The sequence below is a fragment of the Sesamum indicum genome, linkage group LG6, assembly GCF_026168435.1.
Source record: "Sesamum indicum cultivar Baizhima isolate 11 linkage group LG6, ASM2616843v1, whole genome shotgun sequence".
Classification (NCBI taxonomy): Eukaryota; Viridiplantae; Streptophyta; class Magnoliopsida; order Lamiales; family Pedaliaceae; genus Sesamum; species Sesamum indicum.
The window spans coordinates 24,699,777-24,717,991 of record NC_142662.1 but is presented as its reverse complement, the minus strand read 5'-3'; the positions used below and the strand labels follow the sequence as shown (position 1 = coordinate 24,717,991).

General features: G+C 33.5%; 2 protein-coding genes across 7 annotated transcripts; one reads left to right on the top strand and one right to left on the bottom strand.

Moving 5' to 3' along the window:
* Positions 1 to 4,818: 4,818 nt before the first annotated feature.
* LOC105163600 (putative E3 ubiquitin-protein ligase LIN) lies at positions 4,819 to 10,870 on the top strand. Of its 3 annotated transcripts, none has more exons than XM_088881131.1 (7): positions 4,819 to 4,946; positions 5,959 to 7,664; positions 8,195 to 9,021; positions 9,329 to 9,473; positions 9,563 to 9,826; positions 9,904 to 10,234; positions 10,404 to 10,870. In XM_088881131.1, the coding sequence occupies exons 2-7, from the start codon at positions 5,988 to 5,990 to the stop codon at positions 10,520 to 10,522; spliced, it is 3,363 nt and encodes a 1,120-aa protein (XP_088737257.1). In that variant the 5' UTR covers positions 4,819 to 4,946; positions 5,959 to 5,987; the 3' UTR covers positions 10,523 to 10,870. The 3 variants fall into 3 exon arrangements, with proteins under 3 accessions (XP_088737257.1, XP_011080314.1, XP_020550036.1); XM_020694377.2 differs by lacking the exon at positions 4,819 to 4,946 and adding an exon at positions 4,991 to 5,347; XM_011082012.3 differs by lacking the exon at positions 4,819 to 4,946 and having other exon boundaries at positions 4,990 to 7,664.
* Positions 10,871 to 11,281: 411 nt separating this feature from the next.
* Positions 11,282 to 14,412, bottom strand: LOC105163532 (omega-6 fatty acid desaturase, endoplasmic reticulum isozyme 2). 4 transcript variants are annotated; one of them, XM_011081924.3, is made up of 3 exons: positions 14,245 to 14,412; positions 12,934 to 12,982; positions 11,282 to 12,670 (listed from the first exon to the last, which is right to left on the bottom strand). In XM_011081924.3, the coding sequence occupies exon 3, from the start codon at positions 12,644 to 12,646 to the stop codon at positions 11,495 to 11,497; it is 1,152 nt and encodes a 383-aa protein (XP_011080226.2). In that variant the 5' UTR covers positions 12,647 to 12,670; positions 12,934 to 12,982; positions 14,245 to 14,412; the 3' UTR covers positions 11,282 to 11,494. The 4 variants fall into 4 exon arrangements, with proteins under 4 accessions (XP_011080226.2, XP_020550605.1, XP_011080227.1 ...); XM_020694946.2 differs by having other exon boundaries at positions 12,934 to 13,001; positions 14,245 to 14,384; XM_011081925.3 differs by lacking the exon at positions 12,934 to 12,982 and having other exon boundaries at positions 14,245 to 14,378.
* Positions 14,413 to 18,215: the final 3,803 nt, after the last annotated feature.

Genomic DNA, 18,215 nt, shown 5'->3' with positions numbered 1-18,215 from the left:
TTTTAAAATATATATATTTATAGTGTATTCGGTATGTTTAATCTTTCCAAAAATAAGTTTTTCAAATTCATCTTGTTAAAGTATTTTATTTGCATGTTGTGCAGACCTAATTAACAATGGTAATAATTGAGTGACCGACGAAATATTAATATAATGATTAAAGTTGATGTTTCTCTAATAAGTTTGAGTCCAGTAAAATATGTAGATATTTATATTATTTTAAATAAATTTGTGAGCTTATAATAAAATTTATTTAATTATTTTTTATTATATTGATATATTAATTGAATGATATATTATTTAATTTATTAAAATATTAATATAATTATAAAAATTATAAAAACATATTAAAAGTGCATGGCTTGTGGAAACTGGAAAGCATGTTAGGAGCCGCCACCCTTGCTGGAAAAATTTCTCTCAATGGCATTCACGTAAAAAATAGCAACATCGAGGACAGTTTCACTAACCTGTTTAAAGTTCAAAAAGGTAGATTCTTTTCAGTCCAACGTAAATCAGAAAAGGTCAAAAAGCAGTAGCCGTTAAGGGTTGGTCGTGCATGTACCGTATTACCCTCAGAAAACCTGCATAATGTCGGCCCTGCATTTCTCCTTCTCCAAGGAATAATCACAAAACTGAGGGTTAATTTGGGAGTTTCAGCACCCGCGCAGAACCTAATAATCCATTTTTACCACATTAAAAGATGCTAATGACTTTCACCTCTTCCAGCAGGAAAAAAATAAATAAGGTACCAATGTCGTCTTAAAAAATCGAAGCTAAAGTTTAAATCTCATAAATAAATTTAATATTATGTGTTTTAGTCTTATTAAATATTTAGGTATTTGTCTTATCTTATACGAGTTATTGTAATTTATTTATTATTATTAGTTATATTCATATATGGTTAAATAAAAGTATTGCTTATTATATTCATATGAATTATTACAGTTTATTTATCGCTATTAGTAAAAAAATAAAAGTAAACAAACAATTCATCTTCATGATTTTAATAACCTCTTACGTGTGATCCTCGGATTGTTTGTTGATTTATTTAAATAATAATAATAATTCGAATCTGAGGGTACTTAGTTAAATTTCTTTAAAATATCTTATAAGCTCATAAACTATAATAAAATATTTTTAAAACCTATAAAATATTGAAAATTTTAATTTTAAAAATAACCCTTTGAAATGTATTTATAAACTAAGATTTTGAGGTATAATAATCAATAGGATTAAAATTGAAGAAACTCGTTAAAATCATAAAATATATATATATATATATTAAAAACTCACTATTCTTTTTCAACGAGTTTATAAGGTCGTAACGTTATACTGTTTTGAAAAATTTATTATGTTTTAAGCAAACATATATTAACCAAAATGCTTTTAAGCAGTTTTTTATTTTTATACCAAATAAAAAGTTCTTTAAATTTTTCTATCACAATACTAATTATGCTCATTAAAATAAATAAGAAGTATCAGTTATGTTTCATTTTTTCTGTTTTATATGAATAAATCAAAATATTAAATTGTACACACATATCTGTGTATTTTAATTACTAATATTTATAATTTAAACAAAAATGAATAATATCACAAAATAATGGTTGCTTGGATTAGCCTACTTTTTATAAAGGGACCCACCCGGAATGAATAGGCCAATCTTGAATGAGTATAAGAAGGGTGTTCTGTAGCCACGTGGGGGTGCAGTGGTAGCCAAACAAGTCACTATGTCATCATCAATTCTCCTTCATTCCCTTTGGTTTTACTTTGAACAAATATTCTCTATTTTTCTTTTGGTTAATTTTATTTTGCCATTCAAATTATAATTATTTTTATATTTTGAAATTTAAAATTTTTTATATTAATTTATCATTTTAATTTTATCAAATTTTGTACTTTAACATTTTTAACTATTTCTCATCTAGTTATTTTTGTAAAAAAAAAAATACATGCAATGTACACGTGATACTTAAAGGTTGTATGATGTGATATTTTTCATATATACACAATATATAATATTTTTTCAGCAGAAAAATTAATACAAAAATTATCATATATGACAAAGTGCAAATTTCATGAAGTTGAGATGGTGAGTCGACACAAAAAGAAATTTCGATGACAAAGTATAAAAACGGGCATAATTTGAATGGTAATATATAATTTATCCTTTTTTTCTTTTACCAATAAAAGATAGAATAAAAGAAATCGCTGCGTTCTAATTTTCTTTTCTTTTTTTGGATAAAAAGTAATATTTTTTAATATATATATATATATTCTCTACTGCAACAAAATTTACTATTTTGGTGAAAATACAAGCCCAAAATTGTTCATGCTTTTACAAGAAAAATAAAATACAATATATATATATATATATATATATTTTTAATTTTCAGGTGTCTATGAAAATTCCGATTTCAAAATATAAATAAATTTGTTTTGTATTAAATTCCCTAATTTTGTTTCTTTGTGAACAATATTCTCCAAGCATATTACAGCTTTTTGAAAAATGGTATGAAAAGAAATCCAATTTTAAGGGGATGTTTAGAGTAGCTAATACTTTTGTTGTGAAGATCAGTTGTAAAAAGAAATTGTAAGTTAAATGAAGGGATGTTACACTCTCATCTCTTAAAGTTTTTGTGTAATTATATGTAATTTTTTTTGTAATTTGAAATATTACGTCTAGTATCCATAAAGTTTACTTCTATGTAACAAATAAATCCATATGTTAGTCACAATTTACTGAATTTGTTGATATTCATAAACAAAAATTAAAAAGTATATATATTTTCCCCAAAATTGACTTATTACTGGTTTATTGCAGGTTAAATAAATATTTTTATGATCAAATTAAACTCATACATCTTCACGTATTAATGCATGTCAGAAGGCATATCTTCATCTTTATAAACAATTGTTTGACCTGCAACAAATTAATATTAAATCAATCGAGAGTAAATATTAATTTTTATTAATATCAGCAAATTCAGTGAATTTTTGCCTAATGGAATGACTTATTTGTTAGACGGAAGCAAACCCCATGAGTGCTAGATGTAATTTTTTCAAACCATGAGAGATCTACATGTAATGACACCAAACTTCAGAATACGAGAGTGTAATTATCACGTCAAATAAGTGTTTGAATACGGAAAAGAAAAGTGAAAAAAATAAAATAAAATTGAAGTGTTTGGGAAATAAACTACAATATTAAGCACTTATTTGAAATTTATTCATTTGCCCCTAAATAATATAATTGTACGGAAGGTAAAGAATGTTCCGTTGAGATGAGGGTATCTTGGGATATCTGTAAATATATCGAGGATATAAACGTCTAAAACCAACTTTGAAATATTTACTAAAATGCCAATAAACCTATGTTTCGTCTTATTTTATGTTTAGTGTTGATTGAACTTTTTTATTTTAAATATAATTATTAATAAATATATGTCATTTGTAGACAAAATTTTCAGTAAATAAGTATGTAATCTAATTTTCATACATGCGTGTGGATAATTTAAATGCATTACTACGAGTCAAAATAGAAAATTCAGCCCGTTGCTATTTGTTATGCGATTTTGGTACCTATTATGTATTTTAATTAATTTGGTCATATTATTGTTCTAATTCTACTACAGTCATTAGTACATCATTCCCACATATATATAAATAATATTTTATATTTTAAAATATATTATAAATAAGAGTAAAATATATAAATTAATATAATATATTAAAAAAAGAAAAAAAAACTAATTTATCTCCTAATATAAAATTTAAAATGTTCAATAAATTAATTATCTTATCAATTGAAAGACATTTTTGACTTCATATAAAATTAATGTAACTGTATTATTAATCGTCGTTTGTGAGTATGTAGATCGTTTTCTTTTTTATATTAGCATAGATAAAAAAGAAAAAATTAGATGACTTTGACACCATCATCATTTTTAGGTCACGACATGTCCAAAAATATCGGAAATTGCTTACCTTAGTATTTATTTCTATAAAACTCTCTCTCTCTATGATGTAAAATGTTTTTGTTGAGCCCATCAAGAAGTTTGGATAAGTAAGTTGGATTGGCCCATTAAGTCACTTTTAACCCGATAGACTTTCATATACACTCGTGTTCAAACACAAAACTTTAAATAAAAAATTTTGAGCTCAAACGGGGACAATGAAATATTTTTACTGGCAACTTGAATTTCAGAACATAAAACACAGTCCTATTTTTGTTATCAATTTTGATTAGTTATTTGTTTATTTTTCTATTTTATCTAGTTAAACAAATATAATAAAAAGTTACGTGCATGTGTCGAGTATGTTTCAACCGCTAGTCTTGCTGTTTTTTTTTTTTTTTTGTATTATACTGTCAGAAATATAAGATTTAGTTTACTCAAATGAATTTATGATTTATACTCGAAATGGATATTTAAAGATTAAATTAAGGTATAATAAGGGGTTGATGCAATTTAGTCTCACGAGATATTATAAATGAGTAAATCACTCCATGTAAAAAAAAAATAACAATTTACACCATATAAGGAGATAAATTATTATTTTTTTTTATAAATGGTAATTTACTTATTTGCAATATTACAAAAGTTGCTTGTATTTTTTCCAATAATAAAGAGTGTATCCACAAAATGTTTCCATTTATTTGTTTTGATGTGGCTTGCGACCTTATTAATTGCCGATTCGCTCAAATTATTGTGTGCTTTTGACTTCTTTACAATTTTATCCTTAAAAATGGGACATCGTTGTGGATTATAAACGATTCAAACTCTCGTCATAAACCATGAGATGTTTGACTACATCATACTTACATTTTGTTTTGTGTGCAACGGGAGAGAAAGCGATGGCGGGCGGGCGGCAGTTGGAAACAGTTATTTTTAAACCCTTGACGGCCTGCAAGGCAGCAAAGCCAAGGAATGACCAAAAATGCACTAGTAACACAGATTATACTATTCTCAATAATTTTCATCTCATTAATATTGCTTTGATTTGATAATCCCACAATCTCATGTAATAATCTCCAGCCTCTTGCATTTGTCTCTTCTCCACCTTGTTCTATCTTGTAACATTCTTGCATCACTGTCCTTTCTCCATTTGTGTCTTTTCCATTGTTCTCTTTCTTTAATAACACATCAAGAATCAGTCAATGGCTTCCATTTCTTCTTCCTGCATCACAATCATTGTCCTCTTTTTCTCAAGAAGATTTGATGTCCCTTTGCTTCTTTTTTCTTGTCTTTCTTGGGGTTTCAAGATTCTGCCCAAGTTTCCACCTTGATCACTTCTTGCAAAAATCTTGGAGGAATAGGGCTGTCTCCTAAGCCGCTGTTAGGTTTAGGTGTGTGTTTGAGTAGTCTGAATCTTGATTAGGAAACAGCACATCAGATGTTCTGCTTGGTGTTTGAAGTTGCATATGTATCTGAGTTTTTCAGTTTTTGATTGCCTGTGATTGGACTGTGTGTATTTTATGCTTTTCTTGGACAGAGATTAGCGTTGTCGGATATGGAAGTACACGGTTCCTAGTAGTACAATATGTGTCGATCTTGTGAGCAAGAAGTTAGGAATACTGTTGCTTGTGGTGCTGTCATATATTAGTGTAAAGGTTTCAGACCTTGGGAATAGAGGATTTTGAGGTTTATTTGGCAGTCTTCGGATTACTACACTTGTGGAATTTTCTTGAAGTTCACTTATCTATTCGAACATTGATTCTGTAATAGTGCAGTGTTTGCCTTGAACAACTTAAATTGCAACATGTTCTTGACTTATGAATTTCTTCATGACAAAAATTTCACAATAAAAGTAGATTGAGGACTCTGTGAGCATATATATATATAGATGCCAATAGGTCTGTGAACAGTTTATCAGTCTTCATGGGTGTTTTTATATGTTTGCTTACATATACTTCAGTGTGGCCATGATTTACTTCATTCATGCCATTTCTTGAAACAGGCTGTGGTGACGTTTATAGTTGAATTAAAATGGCAATGTCGTTGGAGGACCTCCTGGCCGAGGAAGGTTTTAAGAGGCGGAAAGCGAAAATAAAGCCCAGAACTTCATTTGCTTCAGAAGGAAGAGGTGTGACTTCTTACAGGGGTAACCACGAATCTGGTACTTTGCTAAAGAGGACAGATAGGACAAGGTCTGAGATTCCTCGGTATGACTCAAAAGGAGAATTTTCAATAAGTAGCAGCTTTACGGGTGGGAAGCCGAGGGATAATCTTATGCGTAGGGGGAAAATAGACGTGGAGTATGAGAAGAGAACGAGAACTAGTATGTATCATGAAAGAAGAGGCCATCGAGATTCATGGGATGCTAAGAGATTCAGCACAGGTCCATCCAAAGATTTACTAGGTTCTGAGATAACTGAGGTGGTTGAGAGTGATGAGATAGTTGAAGTGGGAAGGAATAGGCTGTATAAAGATATATACTCGAAGAGAGTTCTTGGTCATGAGGAGGACGAGGAAAGTGAGAGACACGGGAGCAATATAGTGATAGATGACAAGGAAACTAGGAAGAACTCTTTGAAACAACCTTGTTCTTCTGAAAGCTTTAAGGGTAATAATCGGAGAAGCATGAAACAACCTCAGAGCTCTGATAACAGACCAACTGGGATGCCTGTAAATGACAAAAATTTGGATGACAGTAGGAGCATAAGACAACCTAAGTTTGAACAGGCTATAGCAACTCCTGCTCTCGATGAAGTTGCTGTTAAAGCAATTATTTCTATCTTGAATGGATACATAAAACGTTTTGTCAAGGATGAGGAGTTTAGGACATCCCTTCATCATAACAGTTTTGCCTCTTTGAACTTTATTGGAATAGATGACGGCCAGGATACTGAAAGCAAAATCATACAAAATCTGGAACAAGCTATAGAAACAGTCGAAAGGGCTGCTGAGGAGACTGCAACAGCAAAAGAACTGAAAAGAGCTGCAATGCAGCTTAGTGTTATCACGGGATTAAACTCCAATGCATTGAAAGATGGATTCACGTCTGGAATTCCTAACTTTAAGTTGTCAGCTTGTGCTCATTTCTATCTCAGTGTGATATACATGCTTCAGAAAAAAGATGGGATTGCAGCAAAACATCTTCTTCAAGTGTTCTGTGATTCACCCTTCCAGGCACGGACAACATTGCTGCCTGAGTTATGGGAAAATGTATTTCTTCCTCATCTTTTACATTTGAAGCTCTGGTACAATAAAGAATCTCAATCTTTAGCAGATTCGCCCGTATTGATGAATCTAAGGCGTCTTGAGAAAGTCTATAACGAAAGTCTTGACTCAGGAACTTACAGATTTGCAATGTACTATAAAGACTGGATAACTGAGGGAGGTGAAGCACCTTCAGTCCCTCTGATCAAAATCCCTTCAATCTCTCTCCAACTGATGCCAACAGATGGCTTGCACGGCCATACAAGTAGTCCTGCTAGTCACGTCTCACCTCAACCAATGGTTAGTAAAAAGTTATATGATGAAGTATTCAGACATTCACATAAATCAGGTGTTGAATTACAAGCTTATGAAGAAGAGAACTTTGATGTAAGTGCTAAAAGCTCCAATAGTCCAGCTCCAGAAGACAAACAATTGATATTATGCTCTCATGACTCAGTCACAAGCACAAATCGGAACTTTGAACCCGACGGTGATTCTTCCAGTGTAAGTGATCAAATCTTGGAAAAAATGTATCACTTGTCGGATTTTGTCACCGTCAATTCTTTTCATTTTATTTTAACTGGCCTTGTTTCCTTTGAATACTCCAGCTCTGTTGTGTTTGGTAATGCAAATAGACAATGCTGTTTTGAAATTTTTGGTACTTCTGACTAGACTTGAACTCGTTTCAGTAATTTAGACTATGCTTTTTTTTTTCCCTTTGAATACTCCAGCTTTTCTGTGTTTGATTATGCAAAAGGATATTCATGCATCTTGAAATTTTGATACTTCTGATTGCATGCACATTCTAGAGGCAGTACGAAACTCACCAATTAATAGATCAGTTTTGAAAAGCCTGCTCTTGTTTTGGAAAATGGTGGTCTTATATATCAATGTCTCTTATCTTATGTATAATCACACACTGTTCATGCTAAGACTTTATTTTCTTTAATTCTTATGTGTGTCTATTATCACAAATTCACTTACAAGACGATTGAGGATATACCAAACTCACAAGAATTCCCACATTTATGCAGGATATTTTACCTCTGGATGAGGAAGCCCCGAGATTGCATTCATCAGCAGTGGCAAATCTTCATGTAAATTATCGAGCCTGTCGTGGAAATTCCCCTGTAGATGAAAATAAGTTTCTACTTGAGTGGCCAGAAAATCGAGTGATTGAACTGAAACAAATCGAGAAATCAGTTCACAATGCTGAACAGCAGGAGAACTTTGACGACTCAAGGGGAAAGCCTTCTCTATTTAGCATACCCAAAGATTTTCTATGCCCCCTGACTGGTCTTCTTTTTGAAGATCCAGTGACTCTCGAGACTGGACAAACCTTCGAGCGTGAAGCTATCATAGACTGGTTTGGTAAAGGGTGGTTAACTTGTCCGGTAACCAGAAAAACATTACAATGCCGAGCTGTGCCACCTACCAATCTCATTTTGAAGCGCGTTATTGATAAATGGAAAGCAGATCATTTTGAGAATCTCTTGGCTTTACTCTCTCAATTAGCAGCAGGTTTGAATGAAAATATAGAAGTAGATGATAGTATGACCATATGCATGTTAGAGCAGCTTTTGATTATTTTCAGTAAAGACGAGAGAATAATGAATGCAAGACGGATTATATCTTTCGGAGGCCTGCAGTTTCTACTAAGAAGATTTCACTGTGGAAGCACTGAGGAGAGGACGTTTATTTTACCGTTGCTATCCTGTTGCATCGAAGCTGATTCAGGCTGCAGGAATGATGTTGCTAGAAACATAAACAGGTCGATTCTTCTACAACTACTTCACGGTGAGCACTTAAAGTTGAGAACAGATGCAATGTTACTGCTGGCAGAGCTAATTTGCTTGAACAGGTACTTTCTCCTCTTAGCCGACAACCATAGTTACTTTGCAAGAATAGGTGAAGCCATATAGACAAACTAATTTTAGCAGTAAACAGAGGTTCAGTGTAATGATTCAACTTTCAATTTCTTCTACATTGATTTGTATGACTTATTGGCTGACATCTAAAGCAACACCAGCCTAATGGCATACGATACTTGTATGGCAAGAACTTTAAAATTATCTTTTATTCACGTACAATTTTATCGCATGGATTTCAATGGCAACTAATTAATCTTCATTTACTCATTCTTATGGGCATTGATTACTAAATATCAGGAGGAACGAGGCGAAGCGCTTTCTGGAAGGCCTCCATGATGAAGGGATAATTAATGCGATGGATGATTTGCTCGTATATCTCCAGACCTGCACCTTGGAGCAGACACCTCTAGTCGCTGTTCTGCTTCTGCATCTTGATCTTCTGGTAGGTGTTATATTTCACATTTTACCTGAGTCAGGTCTTTTAATGTCCACAGACTATTATGATAGAACAGCTATGTCTTGCACTTGCAGTCAGAAACACACTGTTCAAGCAACATATACAGACAGGAGGCTGTTGATGCTCTTACAACCACTTTGGAGAGAAGCTTATCCAATGAAACAATCCAGAAGAAGTGTTCCAGAGCCCTCCTAATCCTTGGAGGCATCTTCTCTTCATCAGGAAAACTTATGACAGAGGATTGGATCTTAAAACTAGCCGGATTTCTCAATGGCCCCGACTGGGATATTACTGACAAGGAAGCTAGTGACATAACAGCTGATGCAATAGCGAGATCGGTATGTTTCTCCATGACCATACTATGGTCGCCTGAATTTTTAACCATCACATTCTGACGAGATCAAAAATTTTGAAGGTGGATCTTCTGACTGAAGATGGCGACGAAGACAATGCCCGGGAGATGTGGTTAATGAGTTTGTCGCCTTCGCTTCTTGGGGACGGGAAGAAGTCATTCTTGGAAACTGTTTCCAAGTGTTTGCGTCTAGGGAACTCAGATTTGGTTAGGGTGTGTTTGACAACAGTGGCTTGGTTGAGCTCTTCACTTGCTTCATTGCCTGATACAGAGTTTCAGCTTTTGGCATTTTCTGCTCTTTTTCCTCCACTCAAACAATGCCTAGAACATGGGAAGCTGGTTGAACATAGGATTCTTGCTTCACTGTCTCTGCTTAATTTCAGTACAATTCCAGGTTTGTTTTTCTTTCTTTTGAGATAAAAAGCTCTATCTCAAAACACATACTTACTTATCTCTATTTTTCTCTCTCTGTCTCCAAAACACCAAAACAAAAACATCCAAAACACAAAACCAAACATAGGGTATATGTTTTGACTTCAGAATTTCTTGTTTTGTGGCTGCAGAATGTAGTATACTGCTAAAGAAGATTGCTGAGGAGATTGGCTCTTGTCTAGAAAACCTGGCAGAGGTAACATGGACAGCTAAAGAGTTGTCCACCGTTATTTCCAGACAATGGAGGTAGAAGCTATAAAAGACAGGTTCAGACACCCATGAGGTCTGGATATCTTGCAAGAAATTCATCAGTTTTGAAGAATTATACACGCCACATATTTTTCCTCAGACCAGACAACGTAAAATATGACTTCTGAGGATGTAGTATAATTTTTCAAAAAACTTGGAGGATTTTATTGTAAGATGTCCAAATGTAAAGGGGAACCAGTGTAATTATTTCCTGATTCTTGAAGCTGATTAACAAATCAGTTCAACAGTTATGGTTTCTTGATACTATGTTTTCAATTAGAACTCTGTAGTTACCAGGTAACAATTTTGAGGAAGTTCATGTTCACTTATGTGGTCCAAAAGTCGAAAACTGGTAGTTGTCTCTTCTCAATATTTCTTGTCTGGGTAGATTAGTCTCTTAGCACATGGTTCCTCTTCCACAAGTCTATTTCTTCTGTCTGTCACGGAGATATCGACAATAGTACAATGCCAAGTTTTTGCATCATTTTAGTTCACCACCCTAACTATTAATCTTGTCGACCTTGTTTGTGGGACAAGATCAAGAATTCAGACAATTGGAAAATGACGAAGTTCTCAAATTTATATTTGACAGACTGCAAGAAGAAATTATACATGAACAAAGGACAAAAACTTCAAATGTTAATTTATGGAATCGGATTATTGTTCAAATTACGATTGACAACTTTATATACAAGTGATAAGCAGGAATATTAGCACATTATTATGTAGTAGGATGGAAGAAAATCTCTAACAAAAGACCTGAAGCCATCACTAAACTTGACAATTTATTGCAGAACTAGAATCCGACCAGCACAGACAAGGTTTCGGGTAGAAGTTTATTTTATTACATGCAGAGAATACACTAACAAAGGACGCATCTTATAAGAAGAAAAAGAAAACATGATGATGTTCCTCCATCTCCATAGGACAAAATAAGAAGACGCCATTTTCACTAACCACATGTTATTCGGCTTCAGAACTTGTTCTTGTACCAGAATACACCCTTGTCTGGAGTACTCTCGTCTGGCTCGACATACAGACATTCCTTTGCCTCCCTCCACATCGCCTTGTAAAACGGGGTTCCATCAAACTGATAATACTGGCCCAGTATGGGCTTGATTGCCTTAGTTGCCTCCATTGCATGGTAATGTGGCATCGTTGAGAAAAGGTGGTGAGTCACGTGCGTATCTGTGATGTTATGGAACACCTTATTTAGCACCCCATAATCTCTGTCGACAGTTGCAAGAGCTCCCCTTAGCCAGTCCCACTCGGAAGAATCATAGTGCGGCAACGAAGGGTGAGTGTGCTGAAGGAATGTGATCAAAACAAGGAAACCGTTGACAATGAGTAACGGTACCCCATAAACACATACCAGCCAAGCCAACCCTTTGACCAAAGCAACACGATAAAGCACACATACAGCAGCAATTATACCAGCATCGGAGATGAAGATTTGAAGTCTCTCACGGTCATTATATATTGGACCATATGGGTCAAAGTGGCATGCAAAACGGTTGTAAGGCCTGCCAGAGACATTAAACAGCAAGTATAGAGGCCAACCGAGAGTAAGAGTAACCACAAGTGTGATGACTCTGCCAAGTGGATTGTTCAAGTATTTGGAGTACCACGAGACTCTGGATTTTGGCTTTGGGACGAAGACTTCGTCACGCTCAAGGGATCCAGTGTTGGAGTGGTGGCGGCGGTGGCTGTATTTCCATGAGAAATAGGGCACGAGCAGGGCAGAGTGCAGGATGAGGCCAACTGTGTCGTCAAGCCACTGGTAATCGCTGAATGCATGGTGGCCACATTCATGGGCAATGACCCAGATTCCGGTGCAAACGCAGCCTTGTACAGCCCAGTAAATGGGCCAAGCTAGGTAGCAGTATGGGGATGGCAGCAGATGGAAGTAAGAAGTCGCAATGTAGTAGAGAAGGAAAACAATGACGAGATCGTAAACGACATAGGAGAACGAACGGCTGACGGATCTCTCGAAGCAGTGTGGTGGAATGGCCTTCTTGATGTCACCGAGTGTGAATGGAGGCTTTGCGTAAGGCACCCGTTGGAGGGGGTTCTTCTTTTGTTCGTCTTTCGTTGTTGGATCAGACATGCGTCCTCCGGCTCCCATTTTGTCAAGCCGCCCCCAATTTACCTGCAAAACATGGATTCAAATGTCTCCATCATGGCGTTTAAGGTCATTGAGATTTAAAGGCAAAGTAGCTTCTAGACTGTTACTAGATTGTCTGAATCAAAACCTCCCAATTACAGTAGTTCCTCCCATAATAGGAGATTCCAGATTGCCACCTGCATTCTAGTCGGCAAAAGTTCTTTTGCATCGAACAACGTCCTACATTCTCAATGAAATAGTGGCAGCCAAGAAAGGCAACTAAACAATGAACACGACAAAAATCATACCAGAATCGGCAATGTGCTGGTAACGAACACCCGAAAAATCCACGAGAATCTACAATGTGCATTTGTTACTACAACATGCATTCTATTAGTTACCACCACATGCATTCTATTAGTTACCAAACTACAGAACGATACGTCACAAATACATATACCGGAAAATCACAACGACTAGTATCAGCATTGTATGGCGAATACCTCAAAAGATCATAACGACAAAAACAAATCAACAACAATCACAAACAACCAATTCAATCTCAAATAACCGAGTTGCTTCTTAGTCAATTCATTCATTCTGACAGCAGAAATCATCGTTGGGATGCTAAAAATGAGATGTGGTAGTAAATTCTCTAAGCGCCAAGGTCGAAAAGCAGACATTTATTTTCAGCCATGTGTTCCAAACAGCAAACAAGTAGTACTAAAATCCTGAGGACTAGAGCAGTTGAATCAGCACCGTTCTTTGAAGTGGGGTATTCACTAACAGTGAAATCTACCACACACCGGAATCTGTCTTTTTCATCGACGGAATTCCAGCCAGGCATAGCATGGCTTCATAGATATCACCATAAATTCCCTCTTTTTGTACATTAAACAATATTAATTGATGTAATTAATGATTCTTTACGGACCTAACCGAAATTTATTACAATTATATCATGATGTAAAACTTCAAACCGAAATAACTTTTGTGGTTGAAACAGGAAAAGATCTACTGTTCAATAAAAGTGGAAAAATCCCAAATTTTTTGGACAAAAAACAAATCTTACAAGAAGATTTGAGCCACATGCAACCCATCAAATCTCCACAATGTACATCAAAATCATCAAAACTGAAGCCCAGGCAACCTTGTATATATGCTAAATCAATCTCTTCAAAGACATTTACCACAGTTTTTTCTTCCTGCATCCCACATGCATACAAAGATAAAGACAAAATCCAAATATAAATGACACAATCATGTGGTCCAGACACCAATACTGCGTAAAATCCAAAGATTTGCACCAAACCACACAAGAATAACCCCAAATAGATTCTTCTTGGGAAAGCCCACCAAAAAATAAAACAAAAATAAAAAATCGCATACATTCCTCAGATCCATGAATCATCAGGTAATGCAGCTCAAGAACATACGATTAAACCTCATCTACATCAAAAGAACATTAATAGCTGAAAAAAACGACAGGAAATAAAGACACCATTGCAAGAAAATAAAAATGCGGTTTTCTTGAGACACACAAACACCAAAATACTCAAAGATTGATCATGAATTATGAGAAAAGAGAATAGAAGAGAAGAGAAAAGGGGGCACGTTACCTGAAAACTTGGAAGAAGAAATCGCGTGAAAGCACTTCTGCGGAAGCGCTTTCCTTCTTTCGCAAGAACTGTTTTATTAGTGTGTGTGTGTTTATTTCTTGTTTCTGAATGTTCTGGTGGTGGTGGTGGTGAAATATTTGAGTGGCGTTGCGTTCTGCCTTACGAGGTCTCATAAATATAGACCTGTCTGAGGAGGGGCCCCCCCCCAACCCCCACCCCCACCCCTCCACCTCAAGAGATCCCCCTTTCATGCATGCCTCAACGTAACGAGGTAAGTTGCCCGCCACGTGTCATCCGCTCATTGGCCCACATGGAGTGTGCACATTCCACATTGTGTGTTCAAGGAAATTATAGCTCCAACCGCACTCAATTGAACTTGGAGCACAATACAGTTGTCGTGTGAATGATGTACAATTTAGAAAAAGTGACCGATCACATCGCAAGTGCGATACACCTGCTTTGTGATTTGTTTGGTTGTTCAAACCTGGTTAGGACAAAAAAATTTTGTGCTTTCCGAGAAATTTAATTAGGTTTGACTAGACATAAACAAATTATATGTCAAATATAATGAACTTGTCATGTGATAGATGTACAATTCAAAAAAAGTGATTAATCACATATTAAATGTAACACATTTATTCTATAATTAATTCCAAGCAAATTGTCTTTTTTATTCCACATAATGTGGCATGTCCCATTTCATTTTAACATATATATGCTATTTGTACAAATTCTTTTCATGTAATCTCTGCAAATTGGATTTTCTCTATTGCAATTCTTGTCGCATTTTCCATTACATTTCACATATGTATGTCATATATATAATTTAAAAAAAAATAAAATTAATAACATAATTTTTGTATATTTCGTGTGTATACATAAATAAAATAAAAAATATTATAGTAATTACAAGAATAAATTTAATTTATACACATAATGTGGTTATACTAATTATAAAAAAGCTTAAAAATAATCCAATATGTTTGGACGAGCTGAAAAATGGAAGAACAATAGAAATTAAATTAATATTTTCAAAGGGCATTAGATAGCTAATCAAGAATGAAATAAATTTGCTATGGTCGAACGTTAAAAGAAATTAGGCACGTCTAAAAAGTAAAATTGGCCTAGGATACGAATAATATTCTCTCAATCTATAATTAAGAAACATGTTTAATGTAATTTAATATTTGTGATATTGAAAATAAATAAAATATTTTTTTAACAAAAAAATATTAATTTACCTCCTTATATTATTCAAAATAAAGCAACTTAACTTTATTCTAAAAAGGTAAATTGCTTTATTTTAAAAAATATAGGGAGATATTTTGCTTTTTCTTTTTCATAGAAGAATAAGGAGGTAAATTAACATTTTTTTTACAGGAGAATAATTTGTTTATTTGTAATATTACAGGAAATTACTTGTTTTTATTTTTTTCATTAAAAAACATATGGATATTGTGTTTTTTTGCAAATCTGTTTTCTCAAAGTTCATCTCATTAATCGTTGAAAGAAAAAAAAGAAGAGAAAATCTGAATCATGTTTTTGCAGTTTTTTCTTTCCTTTTTCTCGTTTTTTTTTTTTTCTCAAAATCAATGTTCTTGGAGTACTATTTTTTCGCGTGTGTACTGCTTGTGCCAAACACTGTCTTAACACACGCAAGCAACGGCTGTGATGCGGACGGTGCAGGTTAAACCATGGGGTTCGCGAATGAAATGACGAAAGTGGGTCCGCAGGTGCAGGGAAAAGAACAAATGTTTGTTGGCAGCGAACAGAGAACCGCGCTCGTGGCGAAGACAGCACCGCACGTGAACCCACCCCTGTCCACCTCGGACTCCGTGCAATCATTTTATTTTAGGGCAAAAGGAAAAAAAAAAAATTAATTACAAGGAATATATCCTTCCCATATTCAGTATCTTTTCTAGGTTTTGTCTCCTCCAATTGTTTTTTTCACTTGTTTTTTTTTTTAATAATTAGGAGCACTTATTTTATTTATCCATTTGTAACCAAAATAATTTATTAGATCATTCCATACATCAAATATGAAGTTTGATAAGTACATTCGGATAAAAAGATTGAGTGTGATGCAATCGACATCCAATAGTATTATTATATGACTCCGAAGGTCAATTCCGATGAGTTAATAAAAATTTTAAAATATTTTATGAAAGTTTTAATAGAAAAATTTATAAGCTCTAAAAATAAGATTTTAGGGGCTTATAAACTCTTTAAAAAAGAGTAAAGAGTTGCCAACTTATTTCTAAAATCTTCACAGATTTTCTTAAATTAGTTACAAATGCGGAAAAAATTTATTTTATCAAAACATTTAACGAACTTAATTTTAAAATACAATCTGTTATCTTATAAGTTTTAGAAACATCTTTTAACACGTATGAGATATAATATCTTTTAAATAAATTTAGCCAAACATTTTATCAATATGATATAATTATAGTTTGAGCACGTTCTTTTTTTTTGTTTAAATTTTCTTTACATATTTATATAATTGAAGAGCACCTTATTGGTGTTTTTAATTTTATGGTCTATCAATCTTGTTTTTTTATATATATTTTACTAATCTTTTTTTTTTCCTCTTCTTGACTTCCCATTTCCTCTCTTCTCCACTACCACACCCTTTTTTCTTCTCTCATTTTTTTCAATATTTTTTCACAATTTTATTTTTATATTTTTAATATTTTATTTATTTAAAAATATATAATTTTCTTAAAAATTTAAATTAATTGCGTGTACGCATTTAAGTATGCCACATATGTATAGTTCAAGAGGATCATTCGTTTTTTAGTATGCAAGAAAAAATATTTCCTTTTTTCCTTTTAGTTTAAACGAAAAAGATAGGACCACCCATTCTCCCATATGCCAATCGCTAGGGCATCCAGAGCCTCAGCCCCCTAGCTCAGCTAAAACAGCCTAACCTAATCTGGGAAGTGTTAATTCAATTAAGATAGACTTCATTTAAAAACACAACCGTCCATCAAGAACAAAAATACTAAGTTTTAAATCAATAAATTACTTAACTTAAAACGAAATAAGAGGCATTTTTCGCTTAAAACATACTATGCTTCGCTTTAGAAAATGAGAATTTTTAGTGGAACCAGTAAATCAATCGAACAATTTGTTTTATTGAAAAAAAAAAGAACCCGTCGTATAAATAACGCATTTAGGAACGGGAAGGACGGGCAAAAGCTTGTACTAACGTTGCATGAAAATTCAATATTAGGTTTACGTTTGTATTAATCTTGATGTCATTTTGGGCAATAGAGAAAAAGGGTAGGACTTTGGTTGGTTGTACAAAAATTCAACTAAGTTGTTTTCTGTTTTTTTCTTTACACTTTTTGCTGATAATGTGCTTTTTAAAGTAATCGTGAACTTCAGTTGCACGATTATAATACTTAAATCGTATGTATCCCTTTACCCTTTCTTCTTTTTCCAAATTGGAGTTTGTAGGTGTTGAGGTCTTGGAAAGTAGATTATAATTGAACCAAGATTCCTTAAAGTGGTTAATTCATATGTCTGTCCTACAGACGAAGTACGAGAAATATTATTTTGAAATCTACAGCATCTGTTTGACTTATTATAATTGAAGAACACCTTTTTGAATCTGATTTTTTTTTGGTTTGCAATTTTTGAATTGTTTGAATAGTTTTTTTTTTTTTTTTCCTTTTTCTCAACCTCCAATTTTTCTCTTTCAACTTCCATGTTTATTTTTCTTTCCTTATTTTCTCTAAATAACTTCCCACAACCTTTATCTTTTCACAACTAACATATATATATTTTGAAAGGTAAAAACTATATTATTTAAATTTTTATAAACTTTCAATTTGATCCGACATTCAACATTCTATATAATTAATTAACAAAAGTATTGTAATAATATTTTCACACTTATAAGAGGGTAAATATAGTTTTATATAACGTCAAAGTCTGGTAATTTTAATAAAACAATGTTCCCAAAT